Source organism: Nannospalax galili, unplaced genomic scaffold (genome assembly GCF_000622305.1).
Source record: "Nannospalax galili isolate Female #2095 unplaced genomic scaffold, S.galili_v1.0 scaffold341, whole genome shotgun sequence".
NCBI classification, from domain to species: Eukaryota; Metazoa; Chordata; class Mammalia; order Rodentia; family Spalacidae; genus Nannospalax; species Nannospalax galili.
Window position 1 is genome coordinate 507209 of NW_008346082.1, and position 22000 is coordinate 529208.

Below are 22000 nucleotides of genomic sequence, written 5' to 3' on the forward strand. Positions count from 1 at the left end.
TCTTGCTAATTCTTTTCTTTCTCTTCTGTTAGTATTAGATATTGGTGGTTTACTGTGCTGGACATGATAAATCCCTCCATAGCTCTCCTTAGTTCATCTATTCCTCTCATGAACTATACTCTTAACTGGGCTTTTGTAAATGCATCTATCTTTCTTCCTCTTTTGTGTATAGTATTCCTTTAAGTTTTTCTGAAGTGCTGGCATGGTTGTCATGAACTGTCTGTTGGTTTTGAAATGTCCTTCACTGTTGTTTAGGCAGGAAGCCGAGTAGAGTGCCAGACACAATGATTTGACAGTGTTAGCACGTAGGAGAAGATATGTGTGCACTTCACTTGTGTCCTGATATGGTTCAGGAACAATGGCACAGGATGCCTTTGGGGAAAATGTAGTCTGTAAGAGTCTTAATAAAAATGAAGTAAAAGGAGGAAGGAAGAGAAAAGAGAAATGGAGGGAAGAAAGTATAAATAGGAGGAAAGTATGTAGGTAGAAGTCAAAGTATAGAGTAGGTGCAAGAGAAGAGAGGACAGTCGTGAAAGCCTACTCAGGTGCCACACAAGCCAAGACACAACGACCAAACAACTGACATACAAACGTGTCAATCTTGAAAAGAAAATAGAAAACACAACATTAGCATTTCTTTCTAGCTGGAATGAATGCTGCTTTTCCAGCCCCTTGGCTGCTTCTTGTAGGAAGCTCTGAAAATGATGGAGGGCTGCTGGTCCCAGTAACTCAAAGTCAGACCTGTACATCCAGCTCGCTGAGAGGAGTTTGTCCACATTCTGCAGGAATTCTGCAGTCAGAGAGCCCCCACCTGCCAACCACAGCTCCTCCAGCATGCTGGGGCTGTATTTTCTACCAAGGCTCTCTGTGACTGAGGCTGTGAGGGAGTGGGGTGGGTATACTGTGCTGTGTTTACCTTTGCTACTAGATACTCTCTTTCTGGACAGATCTTCGGGGTTTTCATTGATGTCCTATGATTCTTGCCTGAGGATATTTGTGTCTGTTATCAAGAGTGTTCCCAGTTCAGCACACATCTTGTGTTTTTGGGTATTGCTGGCCTAGGCAGTGGTGGGGGTTGCTTCTGTATATTCCTCAGGCTAGTCACTGGGGAACTTGTGGAGAAGCTTGGCTCCCCTCTCACATCTCTACTGCAGCTTCCACAATCAACGCTGCTCCAGCTGTCTCTGCCCATGGTAGATCCAGTTCCTGGTTGTGTCTCCACAGCCTTTGGTGTCTCTCCAGCTCACATTCCTATGCTGCTGATATCAAAAAAGTCACTGTAGCTTCCTGGAAGCACCACTGACATCAGACCAGCATGAACCACGTGGCACAGCATGTGCCAGCCAGCAACCTCTCCTGGGCAGCCTTCCCTGGGCAACCTCTCCCGGCTGCTTCTGTGGGAGGGATTGTGCAGGTCACACCTTGACTAATTTCTTGTCTCGGCTTCACCTGCTTTTATTTCCCATCCTTTCACACTGTCACCTTCCTCTGTGTCCCATCCTTTCACACTGTCACCTTCCTCTGTGTCCCATCCTTTCACACTGTCACCTTCCTCTGTGTCCCATCCTTTCACACTGTCACCTTCCTCTGTGTCCCATCCTTTCACACTGTCACCTTCCTCTGTGTCCCATCCTTTCACACTGTCACCTTCCTCTGTGTCCCATCCTTTCACACTGTCACCTTCCTCTGTGTCCCATCCTTTCACACTGTCACCTTCCTCTGTGTCCCATCCTTTCACACTGTCACCTTCCTCTGTGTCCCATCCTTTCACACTGTCACCTTCCTCTGTGTCCCACCCTTTCACACTGTCACCTTCCTCTGTGTCCCACGCTTTCACACTGCTACATGTGTTTCTGATGTTCCGCAGTACATTTTCTCATAGAAATAGTTTGTTATTTTTTTAACTCAACTTTTTCTTCAACAACAGTTGTATCACAGAGGCAACTTCTAATCCACCATCTTACCATTTGTGTGTGTGTTTGTGTGTGTGTGTGTGTTTGTGTATGTGTGTGTTCATGGATGTGCCGTAGTACACATGTGGAGGTCAGAGGACAACCTGCAGGAGTTCAGTCTCTTCTTTCACCCTGTGAATCCCATTGATCAAACCCAGGTTTCCAGGCATGGTGGCAAGCACATTTACCATCGCACAGGCCGTGTTTCTGTTTTTCAGATAGGCTCTCACTATGTAGCCTGCGCTGGTCTGAACTCACTATGTTGACCAGACTGGCCTTGAACTTACCTGCCTCTGCCTCCTAAGTGCTGGGATTAAAGGCGTGTGCCACCACGCCCAGAAACTCTTGCACTCTTGATCCCTCCCACACGAGATGCTGCTACAGTCTCTTTAAACATAAACATACAACCATATTCTTTCTTTCTTTTGAAAGACCTTGGTTGGCTCTTTACTGCTTATAGGATAAAAATCCAAACCCTTTTGTTTATAATTTAATGTTCTTTAAACATTAGATCTAACACTTTAGTCTATCTTTGAAAAACCTCCCTACCTTTTACCTACTGAACTGCCTCTTGTAGTATTATTTCCCTTATTTTTCAAATATCAGTTTGATTATTACCTTTCCTGAAAATTGTCCTAAGCCTCCCTGGGCAGAAGCAATCTATTCCTTCTTAAGGCTTTTATAACATTCATGCATATTTTTATTAAATAACTTTTCATATTACACCGTAATTATTTGTTCATCAGTTTCCATTGCTATAAGCAAGCTTCTCTGTAAAAAGGGATGTCTTATTCAGCTCTCTACCCCCAGCATCTAGTATATTGACTTGGCACACAGCAGGTGCTCCAGAAACATTTATTAAATAAGATAATTTAGTTATGGCAGGTGATTTTGGGGTCATAATGTTATAGGACAGGTTTTTAGGAGGCCTGGGAAAGAGAACCCTAAAACACATTCAGGTCTGTGCATGTGCCAGGGACGGCTTAACCTAGAAAAGGATGATCAAAGTAGGACAAAGATCTATTTCAATCTATTGTCCAAGTTGTTCAGGAAGAAGGGGAGGAAACACCCTTCCTCTTTCTCTCTATTCGCCAACATTTAGGAGTTGAACTTAAGTCATATAAGACATATCTACCATTGTCACCTTGTTTTTATGGGAAACTGCATTCTGAGTTCTGACTAATTGACAGATGAATGTTTAGAACCTATCTCCTTGATGAGGAGAGGCTGCTTGGCCTAGCTTAAGCATTACCAAATTTATGTCTTTTTACTAATAGTTTTGCGTATTTGTATGTCTTATTTAGTCGCTTACAGGTTACTTAGGGCAACAACAATTTTCTTTTTATATAAATTACATAATGTCTAGCACAGTATTCTAGATATGGAAGACATCTCTGCAACCTCTAGATATTTCTCAATATTTTGTACATCAAGACTGTGGAAAGCAAAGAGTTGAAGACACATAGTAAGCTAGGGATGGTAGTGCATGCCTGTAATCCTCGTACTTAGGAGGCTGAGCAAGAGGATCTCAAGTTTGAAGCTAGCCTTGGGCCTACATAACAAGATCTTGTCTTTAAAAATAAAAGTGCATAATTCATGCTTCCTAAAGTTTACACTCTAGTTGGGATATTAAGCAGGAAGCACAAAGTCATCCCCTCTCCCTATATCCAAATGATCAAAGAAGCCTACCTGACATAGAGGGAAATGGGTACCATGGTGTTGAGAACTATGACGTAGGACCAGAAAATGAGGGCAGAACACGTAGCTAGTGAAGAGAAATACTCTTCCCATGGTAGAAATGTCTGGAAGAAGAAGCTTTTGTTGTTCTTCCAAATGCCATGCCCAAATGAGAGTACAAAGCACATTGTGCCTAAAACCAGGAAAATCTATCCATCTATCTAATCTATCACCATTTATCTATCCACCCATCCATCTATATATCATCTATCTATCTATCTATCTATCTATTTATCTATCTACCTACTTATCATCTATCTAAAAAGAAACACAACAAAAGTGAATTAAGTGAACATTCTATCCAAGGTATATGTTGCTTCAGTTTTACTTTCTGGAATCTCAACTCTCACATGGGGTATGTCTGTGGAAGACAAGGAGACCCTAGAATCCCTACACAGCAGTCAGTACACATGACAGAGAAGAAAGCTAAGCAGGGCTATCCTTGGGAGTTTGAACTAAAATATATTAAGTAGTACTTAAGTAATAGGAATTGTGTCAACTATTTTACATGCTATTTAATACTTATAATAACCTGATAGAGGAGGATCTTGATATTGAGAGTGGAAAAATATTCTTCCTTATATCACTTATATTCTGGATAGGAGAAACAGGTCTTGAACTAGTTCAGGGGCCCAAGATCTTAATCATTCCACTACTGAATTGAGAGGCCTGGAACTTTAGTAGAAGTCTAAATGTGTGGCATTGGTTTAGCAGTTGGAGGGTGAGTGGTAAAGAAACTGATAGAAAAAGTAAGTAAGTTGGCAGTCATGTAAACAGTAGATGATGTGGTGAAACTGGAAGGCAGGCCCTGTGCGTACTAAACTGCAGCTCTAAAGGTAGTGGCTAGAAAGACTCAGTACCCAGTGTGTTGGCTGCTGTGAGCTGTTGTTGACAAAGTATTAAAAGAAAGAATTGGGGTGGGAAAAGAACTGACCAGTTTGTAAGCAGAAATAGAAAAGAACAGAGAGTACGAAATTCTGAGTTTCAGACTGGGGCTGAGATCAGCTGATAGAGTGCTTGCCTAGCAGGAAGCCCTGGGTTCAATCTTTGATACCACATTAAAAGAGGCATGGTGTCACACAAGGCCATCTGAACGTAAGGAGTTCCAGGTCAGCCTAGGCTAAGTGAGACCTTGTCTGAAAAAAACAAAACAGCAACAAAGTAGAGCTAAAAGATAATAAAAGAAAAGAATTTAGAATTTCAAAGGGCTTCTTGACCATAGGAAGAGATAAGATTAGGATCTTAACCAAATAAGTCCAAATAATTCTTTTAGACTAAATAGTGTAACGTAACCTTGGGGTGAAATTCAGATTAAAGGGAAATACCTTCTTACACATGATCCAGATTCTCTCAACTTTCTGCACTGACATTCAGCAGAAAGAGATGGCCATGAGGAGACAAGGAAGATTGGAATGGGACAGATTTGAGGACTATGTCTAGGAAAAAAACTGGGGGGCTGGCTACTTGCATCAGGAACTCTTAGAAGCAAACAAATGAGAAGCCTGGTAGAATCTGAAGGGGTCGTATTGCTAAAATAACCAGGAACTGACTCCAAGAAAGTCCATGACTATTTGGGAAGCCTTCAAACAACATTGGGTAGGGAGCAAGTTGTGAAAACTGCAGCTCCCAAAGACCGCAGACTCCTCCAGATCCACTTCAGAGTTGGCCAAGGAAGATAAAAGCAGGGGGGAAAACTTGCTAAGGGTCATTGAGAGCCATGATCAAAGAGCTCCTCCAACATTCCAGACCAAAAGGAACTATACTTAGATCTGGGACTGTGGATCCCCCAGAGGTCCTAGACTTTGGGTTGGATGCAGTGTGGGAAGTGATTAGGGTGCTCTACACACAGAAGACAAGTGAAACAGATGATCAAAAGGATGAATTGTGGCTAAGGGTCTGTACTCATCAAACTCTTCATTATTTCCTATCTGAGCACATAACAGGAGTACTTTCCCAGGGTTCCTTGCAGTTAGGTGGAGTCATGTAACTGTGTTTTGACCAATACAATGTTGACAGAAGTGATTATGCCACTTACAGATTTGATCCTAAAAAAATCACGTGTCAGTCTTTCTTTCCCTTTTGGTGGCTGAACACAGAGAGAATCAAGCAAAGGCTTCTGAGACTCTGAGGCTGATGGAGCTAGAAAGTGTGGCGTCCTGACTGGTGAAGGAAGCCTCCGTTTCCACAAGAACTTTCACTATATTGTCATCTGTGCAAGAAATCATATTTGTTATATTGTCCCTAAGATTTTTGAGGTATTTGATATATTAATAGCTTTGACCAATGCAATTATACTTACCTTGAGTAATATAACTATTCTACTAGATTGAACTGATGCTCCGATATTTTTTAATTACTTTTTTTTTTTTGAGACAGGGTCTCCCTGTAGCCCCAGCTGACCTGAAACTATGTAGACCAAGTTGGCCTTGAACTCAGGCTGCCTCTGCCTCCCAAGTGCTGGGATTAAAGGTGTGTGCCACCACATCTGGCCAAATTTACTCTTTAAAAAATATTTATCCTTTCACAACTTGAAACACAAAATGTTCTTTGACCATATCCCCTCCTTTCTTCCCTTATCCCCTTCCCCTCCCACTGAATCCCTTCTTTCTTGCACATCCCTATCCTCCATTCCTGTCTTTTGTTTGTTTGTGGCCCACTGCATTTAAAGTTGACTACATGAACAGGAATGGTTATTTATTTGAGCAAGGGCCACCTACCAGTAGTTATACCACTGAAGAATATAATTCACCCTATGTCCACAACCATTTATGGTGCTACTCAAGAAAGCACCTTATAAGTCCTGCTTTTTCATAATAGGCTTGTTGCAAGAACACAGTTAAGAAACTTGTCCCTATATCAAAGCCATAAAGAAAAAAAAAAGACTCATGCCAACACCATTGCTATTGGGTAAGGAGATTTGAGCAAGCCTACCACACTGGCCATCTGATCTACAAATATGGTTAGCAAAGCAACCATTGACAAATTTGAAAAAGGAAGTTGCTGAGATAAGGAAGTCTCCTTTAAGTAGGTCTGGGACTTAAACTGAAAGCTGAACATGAGCATGGTGTCACCACTGACATTTCCATATGGAAGTTTGAGACCAGCTAGTATTAGGTGACTTTCACTGATGCCCTAAGATACAGAGACTTAATCAGAAGCATAATTACAGTCGCATCTCTGGCTGCCTGGGTTGTTCTGATTGTTGCTTCTAGTGGTGTTGGTGAATTTGAAGCTGATGTCTTGCCGGGGGTTTGAACCAGCGATCCCCAGCACAGTGATGATTGGGGATGAGTAAGCATGCCATTCGCCAGCCCACGCCACCCCCAGTACCGGGGACACTCAGATGCAACGGGGAGTCTAGTCAAGCAGGGACTCATTTATTACAGGTGTTACAAAGCTTATAAAGGCACTTGGAAATCCCCCCCCCGGGGGTGTATCTTAAGGATGGTCACGTGCTGATCATGCACTCCTCAGCAGTGCGGAAGTATTCTTCAGACTTTCAAAGCAAGCCAGGCTGCACCCCCAGTAACTTCCTTTCGGACCTATGCAAGGTGGGGCCTTTAGGTCCCCACATATCCTTTTTATTTTTATTTTAAGGCTTGACTGACTTTATTTCATGGGTTACCCACCTCATAGGTGGCTCCCTGAGGAGAGATGGGCATCTCCTTCCTCTAATCTTATGCATTTTTGCCTGTCTTAGGTTGTGTCACTCTGATCAAACCTTGCCTGTCATTGGATCATGCACCTGGCCATGTGCATGTCCTGTCTCGGGAGTACTTGTCATGGGACATCTTACCCATCCTTGGCTAAAAATGTGTCATGATTAAGGGCAGCCACATGGGTAATGCCAGCCTGTGACAGTCTTAGTCTCTGCCTAGCTCAGTTAGCCAAGCGTGGGCAACCAGAGGGGGTCCTGGGGGAGTCCATAATCATGAGGAGGTGGCCTGTGGCAGTTCCAAGGGTCCTCTGTCAACGAATTATCTGGTAAAGACATTTAAAGATAAGCATTATCAAGAGAAACAAAGCAAGTCATGGCATAGGACATATTGAAATACTTCTGGGACCATGTACCTTTTAGCCAATCAGCCAGTTGTCAAAGAGGCTGACTGGCAATGAAGCCAAGGAATTGGGTCCTTCACCTCAGATGGATATAAATAAAGAGAGGAATTCTATCTCGTGAACTATTGTCCACGGACCATCATGCTAGTCAGTCAGATCCTGGCCTACCCACTTAAGGTTTTTCACAGGCACCCATATGGGGTTTGAATCGCCTACAGGGTAGACACAGCCAAAGCATCAATCCTTGGTTACCAATGGATCTGGGCCTCTCCAGTGCCCTGTAATGGGGTCCTTACCCATACCTCAGGTCTCTGCTCCTGTCATCCGAAATGCTTCTTAAACTGGGATTCCAACTGATTTTTTTTGAAATTTAAGAATATTAATAGTGAATAAGGCCATACCCAACTGTTGGTGGGGGCTTATTCCCCCTTTTTGTTTTTGTAATTGAATTTTTAGGTTTTGATGGTTGCGTTATACAATGGCTTGACCTTGGGGATTGTAGGGAATTCCTGTATTGTGTTGAATTCCCCAAAGTGAGAAGAAATCTTGTAAATTTTTACTCACAAAATTTGTTGGGGCAAACCCAATGTAGCAAAGCACTGGAGAAAATAAGACTGAGCATGTTTAGACTTCTGTATGAGCACAGCCCAACAGGCATGTGAGAATGTGTCGATGGACACAAAAATATACTTAAGATTTCCAAAAGGAGCATAGTGTGTGACATCCGTTTGCCACAAGGAATTGGGCTTGAGTTCCTGGCTGTTGCAGAGGTGGTATCTGTAAGCCATCTTGTCTGCCTCTGCATTGCCTTGGGATAAATGCCCAGGCAATCCTTGGTGCCCCCTAAGATGCTGTAAGAAAATAGGGGCTTCTCTCTCTTTAAGGAGCATACAGGTCTGAATACTGTCAGAAAGCAATGGCCATGAGTTCCTTGAATTGAGCTGCTTTTTGGTTTTTCCACATCTGCCCCACTCAGTGAAAACATTGTAGGCTTTACTAAGGGCTCCCTTGGCTGGGGATTTGGTGAGTGCTGCTGCCGGAGGGGCTGTAGCACTCCGGGTGGGGTGGTTCCCTGGCCACCCACGGAACTGAAGGGGCGGGGCCCCTCCCTGAGCCACCTTCCCTGAGTCAGTTTTTTCAGCTGTCGGGCACACCGCCAAAGGTGGTTAAGTGTTCTTTGTTTTTTTTTTTTTTTTGTACACTCATACACATAAAATATAAATAAATAAGAAAAGAAAAAAAAACCCTCATAACTGAGTTACAGTTTCTCTGTCTAGAGGAAGAAGAGAAGAAGCCTTAGGAGTGGGATGTAACTAAGTGACCCTCATAAAGTCAAGATCCTCAAAGGGCAGCATTATTGGTGAAAGGGTTAGCCTAAAACAATAAAGTAAAATAACTCACTGGCAAGACAGTGAGTGATCTGGAGGGCTGGGGTCGGTGAGTGAAGAACTCTCCCAGTGAACTCTCAGGTGGTCTGGGGCTCAAATGTACTGCCTCTACATTGGGTCTTTGTACGTGTCAGTCACAGTTAAGGCACAAGCAAACACAAACACAAAACTCCACTGAAGGGATATCGCCTCAACTCAGTCCACCTAGAATTCCATAGAAAAATTTCCTCTAAAGATGAGCATAAACAAGATTACCAAGAAATAAAAAAGTAACAAAAGAAGGTCAGGCATGGTGCTGCATGCCTTTAATCCCAGCCCTCAGGAGGCAGAGGCAGGCAGATCTCTGTGAGTTCAAGTTCCAGGCTAGCAAGGGCCACATAATGAGAACCTAGCTCAAAAAACAAAAAAGACAAAAGAGCTGGTAGTTTGGCAGTACTATAATAAAATATAAACAAACATGTAGCTCTCCAGAAGCTAGTCTATTATTGCCCCACTTTCTCTTCATGTTTCACTGGTTAAAATCACAGCAGATAGAATGCCAGAGGACCCACAAAAGTAAATGTTAAGGTGAGATAAAGTAAAACAACTTCAGTGCCTTTTTCCATGGCCTGTAGTCACCCTTCTTCACCCCTCTTCAGCACTACCAAAAGTCCTCTAAAATAAAGGGCGGATTTCTAGTAAAGGATTTTTTTTTTTTTGTAAAAGGAATTCAGCACTTTTCAAAGAGATGGTCTACAAAGAAAAGATGTTCTGGGAACACGTGCCTTCATGTATCTGGCAGAGTGGTGGCATATGTGGCAGCCCTGCATTCCAAAAGGAAGTGGAGGATGGTTTCCAGATGTGCCCTCTCTTCCCCAGCTATTTGGGTACTTGACAGAATTGTTCAAAGGGGCTGGTTGTGTTTCCAAAATGCTTATGTCGATTGATCCATCCATCCATTTATCCATCCACTTATCTATCCATCCATCCATCCATCCATCCATCCATCCATTTATCCATCCACTTATCCATCCATCCATTCATCCATTTATCCATCCATCCATCCATCCATTCTTTAGTCCTTTGTTGGGAAGGGCTTATGAATCCTATGCAGTTGGGAAACTGAGGTACAAAATAAGAAGAGGGAAGACAGCCAGTATTGTCGTATCTGCTCATAAGGCCCAGCTCCCTTTTGTAGGAAATGGGGATTGGAAGGGCCGAAGGTAATTGAATGACAGAAGTAAATAAAATTAATAAGACCAGATGATTGGATACATTTTAGCTATTTAATAAAGCAATGAGCTACATCTACACCCTACAGCTACATCTAGGGGTGTCATTAAATGAAAAAATACAGGGTGCAAAAAGTAAGGTATCTACTATGTAACTTTAAATTGTATATTTTGTAGAGGATTTTATGAATTGACATTTTCTAGGGAATTTTTTTAAATACAGTGGTTACTTTTGGGGAACAAAGCTAAAGGCTGGAGAAGAAGAAGAGTTGTCAAGAGCATTAAGACCTTATTCTTGACTGCCCAGAGGATGCAACCCAAACCAGTTTTGTCCTCCTGAGACTTGTCTTCATTCATCTCAGCCCTTTCTGTTTCTCTTGCTTTGTTTTTCTTGATTGTCAAAACAACCCAGGGGAAATTTTCAGAGTAGATGTTCAAGGAGCATTTTCTTACAGGGTACAGGAGGGCAAACAGATGACCGTCCTAGTGGGAGACATAATAAAACTAGAAAATGATCACCCAGTTACAGTGAGCATCTCTTCTGGCTTGGGCTTTTTCTTTTTTTTCCTGCTTGACTTGCAATGAGGGACCCTCACAGCACTGTTGCCTCCATTGCTCTTGGTAACCTTCATCTGCCTCATTGTCCATTGGCCATCAGCGCCTTGGGCAAGAAGCTGCTTTTTGTCCATCTATCACCATTGCTACAGGTAAAGTGCGAGCCCCTTTGGGAAAGAGTCATGGTAGCAACAATGGGTCCCAGATAATCAAAGTAAACTGGTTGTCTCTTAAATTCTTAGAGTGAGCATCTGTTCCCGAGGAACTGTTCTGTCACAGTGTAATGCTAAGAGTCTGCCCTCCTGTTTTCCTCTTCTTCACTGACCTTTCTAATCACAGGTAGATATACTATTACTGTCTAGCAGTGAGCCATATGGTCTGACAGACATTGAAACAGCAGATCTACATGGGTAAGTGTTCCCTGGATACAACATTAAGAAAATTTAAACAGCTCAGAGTGGCCTCGCACTGAGACAGAGCTTGATACAAAGTACCAGTTTCATTCTCAAATGGAAATAGTGGTTTATACGCCAGAGAATTTAAAATACCCAGATGAGAAGAGACAAGAAACCAGATCCTTGGGATCCTCACATCTAAATCAGAGCTCTTGCCAGCAATAATTGAACATTCACTGGGTACAGAATTTTGGCAAATAAAGTCCATATTCTCCATGTATAAACTAGAGTCAGTCTGACCTCTCTGGCTGTGGATTCCATACCTGTGTCTTTAAGATTTGCTGATTGAAAATATTTGAAAATTTTTTCCACCTCTACTCAATATGCACAGACTTTTTTCTTGTCATTATTTCCTAAAGATAAAATATAACAAGTATTTACACAGCATTTACATTGTATTAACAGGGTGTGCAGATTTTATATGCAAATGTTCTACCCTTTTATAGAGTACAGCTGTGCACTGGTGGATTTAGGTATTCATCTGGGGTTCTGAAACCAGTTGCCCAGGCACTGAGGGACAGCTATATTCCGTAATGTTGACCAGCAAGAGAGAGGGGATGACTACCACATCTCAGAATGACGTTCCAAAGTTTCCAGGGAGGAATTTAAATACAGAAGTAATTATTTACTGCCAAATAAATATATAAATAAATAAATTATTTACTGCTTTATAAATAATTTAAGGTGGAAATTCATTAACATGCAAAAGCTAAGATCTCAGGATGGTGGAGACCCGTTTCAGAGAGCTTGTCTCATGGAATTTTGTATCGGTCTGCATGCCTTTAACTATTCCTCTCGGTGCCCAAAACCTTTTTGAAATGTGTTTTTGAAATCTATTTTTGTTACTATCTGCATCCTGCATTCCTGTATCCCAAAATGGTTAATTGGGATCTTTCTGTGGGCCCTATGAACATTTATGAAGTCAGAAGTATGTTTCAACAGAGGTGTGTGCAGGCTAGGGACTTGCTCCATAGTCTTGAAGGGAGCAAGTACCACCTCTGGGTGGCTTTGTAAGTCTCTTCAGATTCTCCAAAGCACTGATCAGCTAGATCTCCTGAGTTGGTTAGAGTGGTAGTGATGTCTTGTTGCAGGGTGTGAGAGGGAGGGTGACAGGAAGTAAGTGGAAGTATGGACATCCAGACAGGAAATTCTACACAGCTCATTACAGACAATATAAAAGTTGATATTTATGACATGGAAAAAACCATGTACAACATATTAATAGGAGAAAATGTAGATTACAACGACCAGCATTATGTATAATAAACCTGTTGGAGGAAATAGATGTTTGCATACATGCATAGAGAAACAAAGCTTGCAAGGCTGTACTTAAAAGGCTAATAATTTACCTAAACATTTGGTAGATTAAAATGTTTGTCCATCCATCATTTTAGCATGTCATAAATATTTACAAAGGCCATATTTACTAATCATGGAAAAGTCAAATGATATTTCTATTTTAGAAAAAAAAAACACTAGGTTCACATTGAGTTAAGTAATATTTTAGTTTCTTCAGCTTCACAGATAACTGATCTGGCAGTGCCAATGATCAGTTATCCCAGGTTCTTTCTCTGGATGAGCCATGGAATACACAGAATTATTATTCTTTGATACCCTGAAATCTTTGTTGCTTTCCTGAAAGAAGATGGCAAGAGATAGGAGCAGATGAGAAAAGACAAGAAAACGTGGTAGATTGTGAAAGCGAGATTTTCTTTCTGCTTTTCTCTTGAGCACCCTTCCATCTTAGTAGGAAAGCTAAGATTACAGTGCTAGGACTCTTAATACTTTACTTTTCTGCAGGGGAAATTAGATGTGAGCTTCCCAATAACAGGTTGGACAGGTTTTCAGGAATGCTGACCTATCAGGGGGACAGCTACTACCTGGACTATGACAGGCTCCTGCTCCGAGGTTGCATCACCAGGAATACAGATTGGTGCTATGGTTTGGTGATCTATACTGGTATGTTTCCTTGCAGCCACAGCCAGCTTCCTGGCCTGTTAGTCTGCTCATGGACAAGTTATGGGTATTTAGTTTTCAGCATGTGGATACAGAATTCAAATATATATATATCGAACTCTAGCTTTGTGACAGACTGCTAGGAGGTAGATAGATGGCTGGATGGGAAATTTAAGAAGAAATTTAGGTGGACAAGTGATTTTGTTCCAGGCAATGTGCTTCTAACATACTAGTTCCACCTTTGTTAGAGGAAGGCTTTGTGTTTCAACATCACAAGGCATTTATGAGTCTTTCCAACCATATGTGGATACAGGAGAGGGGGTACAAATAGAGAGAGTACAAGAGAATTATTATGTCTAGATTACTCTCATGAAGAAGGAATATAGATAATGCTCATGTGTGAAGACTTCACACAGAGAGAAGGACCACATTAGTAGTAGCCCATCATGAGATAGATGTTGCTTAGAACCACAATCCATAATACTTAGTGAGACATTTTCTTTCTTGTAATATGGTTCAGAAAAATAGAAAAAGCCTCAGTGCTGTTCTAAGCCCTCATAACAAGCATTAACTTTGTTAGTTCCATTTCTGTCTCTAGGACAAACACTTTAGATAAACAAGTTAAAATGAGGAAATACTTAGTTTTGACTCACAGTTTCAGAGTACATGGTTGCTTGACTATAGCTTTGGACTTGTGGCAAGACTGAACTTCGTGGTGGGGAATGTGTGAGGGAGAAAAGTTGCTTGTGTCATGGTAGCTGGGGGAGGGGGCAGAGAGGAGGGACTGGGGTCTCAATGTACCTTCAAGGGCATACCCCTAATAACCCAACTTTCTCAACTAAATTCCATGTCTTAAAGTTTCCACTATCTCCCAGTAGTGCCCTCCACTAGAGAGCGGGCTCTCAACACATGAACTTTGGGGGGATATTTAAGATGCAGACCGTAATACAACCAAAATATAATAGAAGAACTGAGAAAGATTTACCACTAAGCTCAGATTCCTGGAGGTCTGTTTCTGGAGCATTACCTCCAGAAATGGGGTGCCTGGTTCTCCTTACTTCCATGGAAAATACCAGAATCCTATGGAGAAGCTTAAGAGCCAAAGGAAGCCCTGGAACTTTGTGCATTGGTTCTTGCTCTGGGGTGGCAGCTTGTAAGCTGCTTGGTTTCCAAGCTCAAAAGCTGTAAAGCGTACTCATTTTCTTCAATTCAGCACTTACCCATGCACAGAAAATTAATTCCTAGTCAAAGGTTTTTCCCAAAGTGACAGCAGTGTAGCACAACTTAGTCAAGGGTTCCTTCTGGCTTGTGGTTGGTTAAACAATTGTGAGAAGCTTTGGGAAGTTCCATCAGAGGAGAACTCAGATTACTAAGAGCACCCAGAAGTACTCAGTGCACACCGAGTTGCTGTTCCTGACACACGGTGCTCAAATTCTACTGTGATTGCTACCTTCTTGAAAGCCCAGTGAGTAGGGTCAGTCTTTGTAAGGACCCCGGAAGATATGGTAGCCTCCAGGCTCTGCATCAAACTTCTCATAACCCAAAGCCTATCAAGGAATGCTTCAGAGGATAGACTGCCACAGCCTATGCTGGGCATTCCCAGTGTTGGTCCACGTATCGGGAAAGCTCCAGCTACCCCACGTGAAAACATTAGTAGCACTTCTTCATTAGAATCTATGTAAAGCCTGGCAAGCTGGGCATGATGGCACATGCCTTTAGTCCCAGCACTCAGGAGGCAGAGGCAGGTGGATCTCTATGAGTTCAAGGCCAACCTGATCTACATAGTGAGTTCAGGGTAGCTGGACTACAGGGAGACCCTGTCTCAAAAATATAATAGACAGTAAAAGGCCATAGAAATGGCTATTTAGTTTCCTTCTCTCGTATGCTTTCTCTCAAACTACTAGCCATATATCTAGCTAGTAGTTTGCAACTCAGTTCCAATGTCCATTAAAGACTCTTTACCGCGACTCATTATCTGTGCTGTCATAAAGAAACGTGGTGTCTGTTTCTCAGCCCCGGAGAAGTTTCCGCTCCCCAGCTTGGGTCTCAGGAGAAACCACTGCCACTGCCTCTTCCCTGCCTCCATTACCAGTGAGAAACGTCAAATACAGCTGGAGTTGGTTTCCTAAAAAGAAAGCAGGCATCTCGAAACCAGAAAATTCCTTCCCTAAGCTAAATAAACCTGATGGTGATGAGGGAGAATCTTCTGACTCCTGTTCTGACTTAACTGGTGGGAAAATTGAGACCCACCGAGGGATTAGAAGGAGGAATCAGCACGAATGTGCTTTAGTGAGGGAAGTTGGGCCTATCCTTAGAACACGTTCTCCTTTCTGAGTTATTGTTGTATTCCCTGAATTTGCATAAGAGGTTAGAATAAGTGAACACAATTTCAGGCTCAGAATATTCAGTGATTCTAAGATCTGGATTTCTTCCTGTTTTGCTTAGGGCCAGACACCAAATCAATGCAGAACAATGGAAAAATCCACCTTTAAATGGACATATACAGACCATCTCATGAATGTGCTGGTGCTCTGGGTGAGTTAAACACTTTTTTCCTCAGTGGACATATGTCCACAGCAGTAGCTGGTATTTCCAATTCAGAATTTTGTCATTTGAAGTCCCAAGAAATTGTAGGACCCACAGGCTAAGGTGTGAGGCAGGAAAGAAGGGAATCCAGGTACAAGGGAGTCTAGGTTATACCTCCTATGCAGGAGAGTAACCATTTAAAAGCTATTGCCTTTGGTTAGTGGCCATAATGGATGAAGGGCTAGACTTTAGAAATAAAGATACGTTTTTACTTTCTCGTATCAATTTTGGTTGTGACCTTTAGTAAATTTCACCTAGATGAATATAGCCTTATTTAAACTGATGATTTTAAAACTGCTTCCTCGGAGGACTCTCAGCAGTGTCCTGCAGAGGCAAGAGGACAGGTCTAATAGGTTTTGCTCTGACCTTATCTGAAGTTCCTGCTTTAAATATGGCAGCTTCATATCTATGCTGTTTTATAAAATTTCAATTAGAAAGAAAAGGGCTCTTCTGCTAAACAATGAAATTTGAAAAGCACCAATAAACGGAATCATGAGGGGGAAGAAACATGTCTTGAGAGAGGGATGGAAAAGAGATGGTGATGGGATGCATGAGATGTGAAAACAGAAGAGGGCTATCTAAAGGGAAGGAAAGGAACCAGCCAGAGGGGGTAGGGAGGGCAAGGGAGGGAGGGAGAGGAGGGGGAATTGGAACAAAGTATAATGACACGTATGCATATGCATGAAAATGCCATAAAGAAAACTATTACTTTGTATGTTAATTGAAAATTTTAAGCCATGAAATAGAGAAAATCAACAAAACAAAAGCCCTACAAAATATAAAAATCAGCTTGGATAATAGCTTAAATGGAGGACTAGTAATAGCTTATGGCCATGCTCTCCAAAATTGGCTACTTCATTCTTGTTGGCTGGCGATTAGCTTCGTCATTTAAATAGCTTCTTTGCATAACTGAGCTGTTCTGATGATAACTACACTTAATTCTATGCGTTCATTTTTAATCTTTATTCTGTTATAAAGTTCCGAAAAATTAAGGGCCTTTTCTTTCTGTATATTATCAATACCTGAACTGTAACCTGCCTTTTCTCTTTTATTATGAGAAATGTCTTTAGGGCCAGGGATATGGCTCAGTGATAGAGTGCTTACCTAGCATGTGCAAGGCTCTGGATTCAGTCTTCAGCACTGAAAAAAAAACTGCAGTTTCTTCTCAAAGTCCTTTTGGATGTGATATATGCAACGTTGGAATGCTAGGAAGCTCTGAACTTTGACAGCATCTGTAAGCATCCATCCACTGTCTTCCTTTATCTACTAGCAAATGCTGAGCTTTAGCAGTAGAGCCAAGTTCCATATCATGAATCTGTAAAATATTTTTTTAATTTTTGTGTGTTTATGTGTGTGCCTGCTTGTCTGTATGTGTGTTGTGGGTGTGCAAGTGGCCACAGAGTCCAGAAGAAGGCATCAAATGCCCTAGAACTGGAATTACAGGGGGACTGTGAGTTGTTGGATGTGGATGCTGGGAACTGAATGTGGCTCCCCTGGAAGAGCCATGGGCACTCTTAACCACTGAGCCAGCTTTCTAGCCCCCCATATCCTGATTTTTAAAACAATGTTTTATTGCTTCTTTGAGAATTTTATGCAATGTACCTTGGTCATATTCAGATCCCCTCCCCCCTTTCCACCCTCACTCTACTAACCCTCCCCCAACTCCATGCCCTCTATTATTGTTTTTCTTTCTTTTTAAAGGCCTATCAAATCTGATTTGTGTTTCCCAAGTGCTCTGGGGTATGGGTCCATCACTTGGAGTCTGGTCAACCTCTACCAGGCATCCTACCCCTAAAGAAAACTGACTCTCCCTCTCCTAGAAGCTATCAATTTTTAATAGAGCCTCAGCTAGGGCTAAGGAAGATGATCACAGTCACTAACTCAGGAAAATGGCATAAGTAGATGCTTTCAACAATATTGGGAGCATGTAATGTCAGCCAGTAAGCTAAGTCACTTGACCAAGACTTGCCTTCAAAGCAGCATGTCTCTTATCAGCCTAGAGTCAACTATCTGTGTATCTGTCTGAAGGGCAGTGGCAGTCAATATTTGACATCTGTAGTGGGATTTTAGCTTAGAATATTTTCACATCATTGATTACAGTCTTGCTATATCTATAAACAATAAACAGATCAAGAAGCACTGTCCCTTGTGACGAATACATAAATTGAAACAGAATAAAGACAAGTATCATAAAATCAAACAGAAAAATGACAAAGACTCATCACATTATGCTAAATGCTATGAATGCTATGGTTTATATGTAAAATATCCCCCAAAGGCTCATATATTTGAACACTTGGTCCCTTGTTGGTAACAGTGTTTGGGAGGTTATGGAACTTTTACAAGGTAGGGTCTGGAACATGATATTAATTTTGTTATCCAGTTGAAGAAGGGTATTAAAACACTGAATGAAATGACTATAAAGAAGTACGGGGGGCTGGAATGATAGCTTGGTCAGTAAAGCACTTGCTTTGCAGTTATGAGGACCCAAGTTTGATCCCCAGAACCCCCATTAAAAAAAGAAAAAACTGAGTGTGGCAGCACATGCAGAGACAGGCAGATTTGTGGGGCGTGCTGTCTCAAAAAACAAGGTGGATGGCACTTGAGGAACAACAGTTAAGGTTATCCAATGGCCTCCACATGTACATGCACAGACATGCATATGCACCCATGCACCCACATGTTCCTGCACACATGTGAACACACAGAAGTACAAAAGGAAAGTAAATACCTAACATCTCAGACACAGAATTTAGAACCATCAGCAAACCTAGGATGGATCCTGGAAGAAGGAAGAGGAGGAGAAGGGGAAGAGAGAAGGAAGGAAGAGGGAAGAGGGAGAGAGGAAGGAAGGAAGAGGGAAGAGGGAGAGAGGAAGGAAGGAAGAGGGAAGAAACAACAAGAAGAGAAGAGGAAGTTTGGGTAATACAGTATTGGCCACAATCAGGACATAATGTCAACAATCAACAAAGCTTCTGTACAGCAAAAGAAACAGTTAAGAGACAGGCTACAGAATGGGAAAATTTTTCTAGCTATACAATTGACAGAGGATTAATATCTACAATATAAAAAGAACTAAAAAAAACTAAGCAAGAAATCAACTGATCCATTCAATAAATGGACAAATGAACAGACAGTCCTCAAAAAATGAAACACAGATGGCTAATAAACACATGCAAAAATGTTCACCTCACTAGTCTCCAGAGAAATGCAAATTAAAGCTATACTGAGATTCCATCTTACCCTAGTCAGAATGGCAATCATTAAGAAAACAAGTAACAAGAAATGCTGGTGGAAATATAAACTAGTCCTACCACTATGGAAATCAGCATGGGGAAGTTCCTCAAAAAAAAGAAAAACAGATCTACCATATGACCCCACGATACCACTCCTGGGTATTTACACAAAGGACCTCAAGTCAGCATATCACAGAGACACTTCACATCAATGTTTACTGCAGCACTACTCACAACTCCTAAGCTATGGAACCAACCTAGTTGTCCAACAACAGAGGAATAGATAAAGAAAATGTGGCATGTATACACACTGGAAGTTTTTAACTCATAAAGAAGAATTAAGTTACATCATTTACGGGGAAATAGATGCGACTAAAGAGAATCATGTTAAGCTAATGAAGGTACTGTCAGGAAGACAAGCATGTTTTCCCTCCTTTGTGGTTCTTAGACTTTACATAGATGCAGGAACCCATGTACGCATCTGCTACATGAAAGAGAAGTAAATTATCTAGGGGAACAAAGGGGGCTGATAGGAGGGAGAGAAGAAAGGGTAGAGTAGAGGGGATGGGAGGAATATGGTCAGAGTATAATATATGCTTACATGAGAAAGTTCCTATGTAACTCAGTACTATATACAATGAGAATTATTAAGGGAAAACAAGAAAATAGCAGGAAAAAGTCATTGACAGTCTTACCAGGCTGTGTAGCCTGTGAACGGAATAAGGACCTGATAGGCCCAGGGGGGCAATAGTGCCACAAAATGGTGGTGACCAACTACTTTCTGACTGGATTTAAGGTTCACTCCACAGAAAGAAACATATGCCTGATATACTGCAAATTTGATGAAGAAACTGTGACTGGGAGGCTCACAGGCCCCAGGGGTAAACCTATTACTATTATTTTGCTAAATGGACATCATACCAAACTGCCTTTTAAATTTGGATCTCTCTACCTGTACATTAGTGCGGCTATCAAACCTGATCGGGGAAGTTTCTTTGTGCAGTGGATGGGGGTTAATGCAGAAACTCACACCTGGCCAAAGTGCCTGTGGAGTGCTGAGCCACAAATGGGACATCAGTATCACACCCCTTAAGCCCAAGGCTCAGGAACCATCTCAGAAGAGGGGGCAGAAAGATTGGAAGAGGCAGAGGCTGGGGAGGACCAGAGTGAAACAGTGTCTTCTGGACACGACAGGACCACTGCACTCAGGAATTCACAGCAGCTCTGGTTTCCAGTCAACATTCTGGCATGGAATAAGAAGAGGTCCCCACCCCTAACTGAGGAGCTGTGGATAACTGATGGATTCTGAGGGAAGGAGAATCAATTTTATTTAAGGGTGTGGCTCTTGGTAGGTTGACAAGGACCTACCTCCAGTGGATGACCCCCTACCCAGAAGTACTGGGACAGCACAAATTGGAGCTGATGTGTTATTTAGAAAAAAGGACACTAAGCTGGGGTAGAGAGGTGGGGGTTGATCTGGGGCGCATTAGGAGGAGGAATTGGAAGTGAATATGATCAAAATACATTGTATGAAATTCTCAAAGAATTAATTAAAGATATTTTTTAAAAGGAGAAGTTTTTCTCCGTTGGCAGCTTGTACAGTATCCTCTGATACTATGAGGGTTAGTCTTCAGGGAGAAGACTTCCTGGTCAGTTCCAGCTCGATTGCTCCAAGTCCTGTGTCTGAAGTGTGGCCTGTCTGCAGCGATAGGGTCTTACCTTCAAGTTCGGGCTGGCAATCAAGGGCTGTGGCAGTAGCCTGTTATTTCAGGGAATCTCTTGGACTTCCCTGACCAACAACTTGAAGGGAGGTTTCTCCTGCCCAGAAGACAGTGATCAATACAGAGACCCACAATTTAGCCAATGTACAGAGCACAAGAGTCTGCAGAGTACTTATCCCTGAATAGGACAGCTATTTCAAACTTCTGCCTTCCAAGATTCAGGGACTGTTGTAGAAGAGGAGGTGGAAAGATTGTAAGAGCCAGAGGAGATGGATGACCACAGGAAACAGAGTCTTCCAAACAGCTGGTCAGTTACTCCTATAAACTCATAGCAATGGCAACAGCAGGCATAAGTCCTGTACGGGCTCAAACAAGACAAAATCCCAGCATAGACATGGGGAAATGGTAAGAAATCCCAACCCAGGGGCTGGAGAGATGGCTCAGTGGTTAAGAACACTGGTTGTTCTTTCAGAAGACCCAGGTTCGAATCCCAGCACTTATACGGCAGCTAACAACTGTCTGTAACTCCAGTTCCAGGGGATCTGACAGCCTCTTCTGACCTCCGCAGGCATTGCATGACACAGATGCACTTACCTACATACAGGCAATACACTCATAAACATAAAATAAAAATAATAAATTAAAAATTTAAAAAAAGAAATCCCAACCCAACCTAAGGAACTTTTAGCAATCGATGGCTGCTGGGAGGGGGAAAGACAGTGTCTTATAGGGTTGGGACACTTGGTGGACCCAGTGAATCCACACTGAAGGACATGGGGGGACCAGATCATACTCTATAGGCCATGTGTGTGTATGAGAGTTAATTAAATTAGGTGGGGGGATTTGGGGGGAGGTGGGAAGAGGGGAGTGGATCTAAACACTATCAAGCTATATTGTATGAAATCATAAAAATATCAATTAAAATGCAAAAAGAAAAAGGCAGCCAGGCCTGGAAGCACACCTTCAACCATGGCACAAGGGAAGCAGGGGCAGTCAGATCTCTGTGAAATCAAGGCCAGCCTGATCTAATACCAAGGCCCAAGCCAGCTGGGATTACAGGGAGACCTGGTCTCAAAAAGCAAGAAACAGAAACAAAGAAAGAAAGGAAGGAAGGAGGGAGGGAGGGAGGGAGGGAGGGAGGGAG

The 22000-nt window shown here is 42.2% G+C and overlaps 1 protein-coding gene across 1 annotated transcript in view; it reads right to left on the reverse strand.

Annotated features, from left to right (window-relative positions):
• The window catches only part of LOC115071920 (phospholipid-transporting ATPase FetA-like), a 68937-nt gene that overhangs the window by 35883 nt on the left and 11054 nt on the right, over positions 1-22000 (reverse strand). The window contains 2 exon segments of the mRNA XM_029567963.1: positions 3643-3838; positions 20088-20190. Coding sequence (XP_029423823.1) covers positions 3643-3838; positions 20088-20190 — 299 coding nt within the window.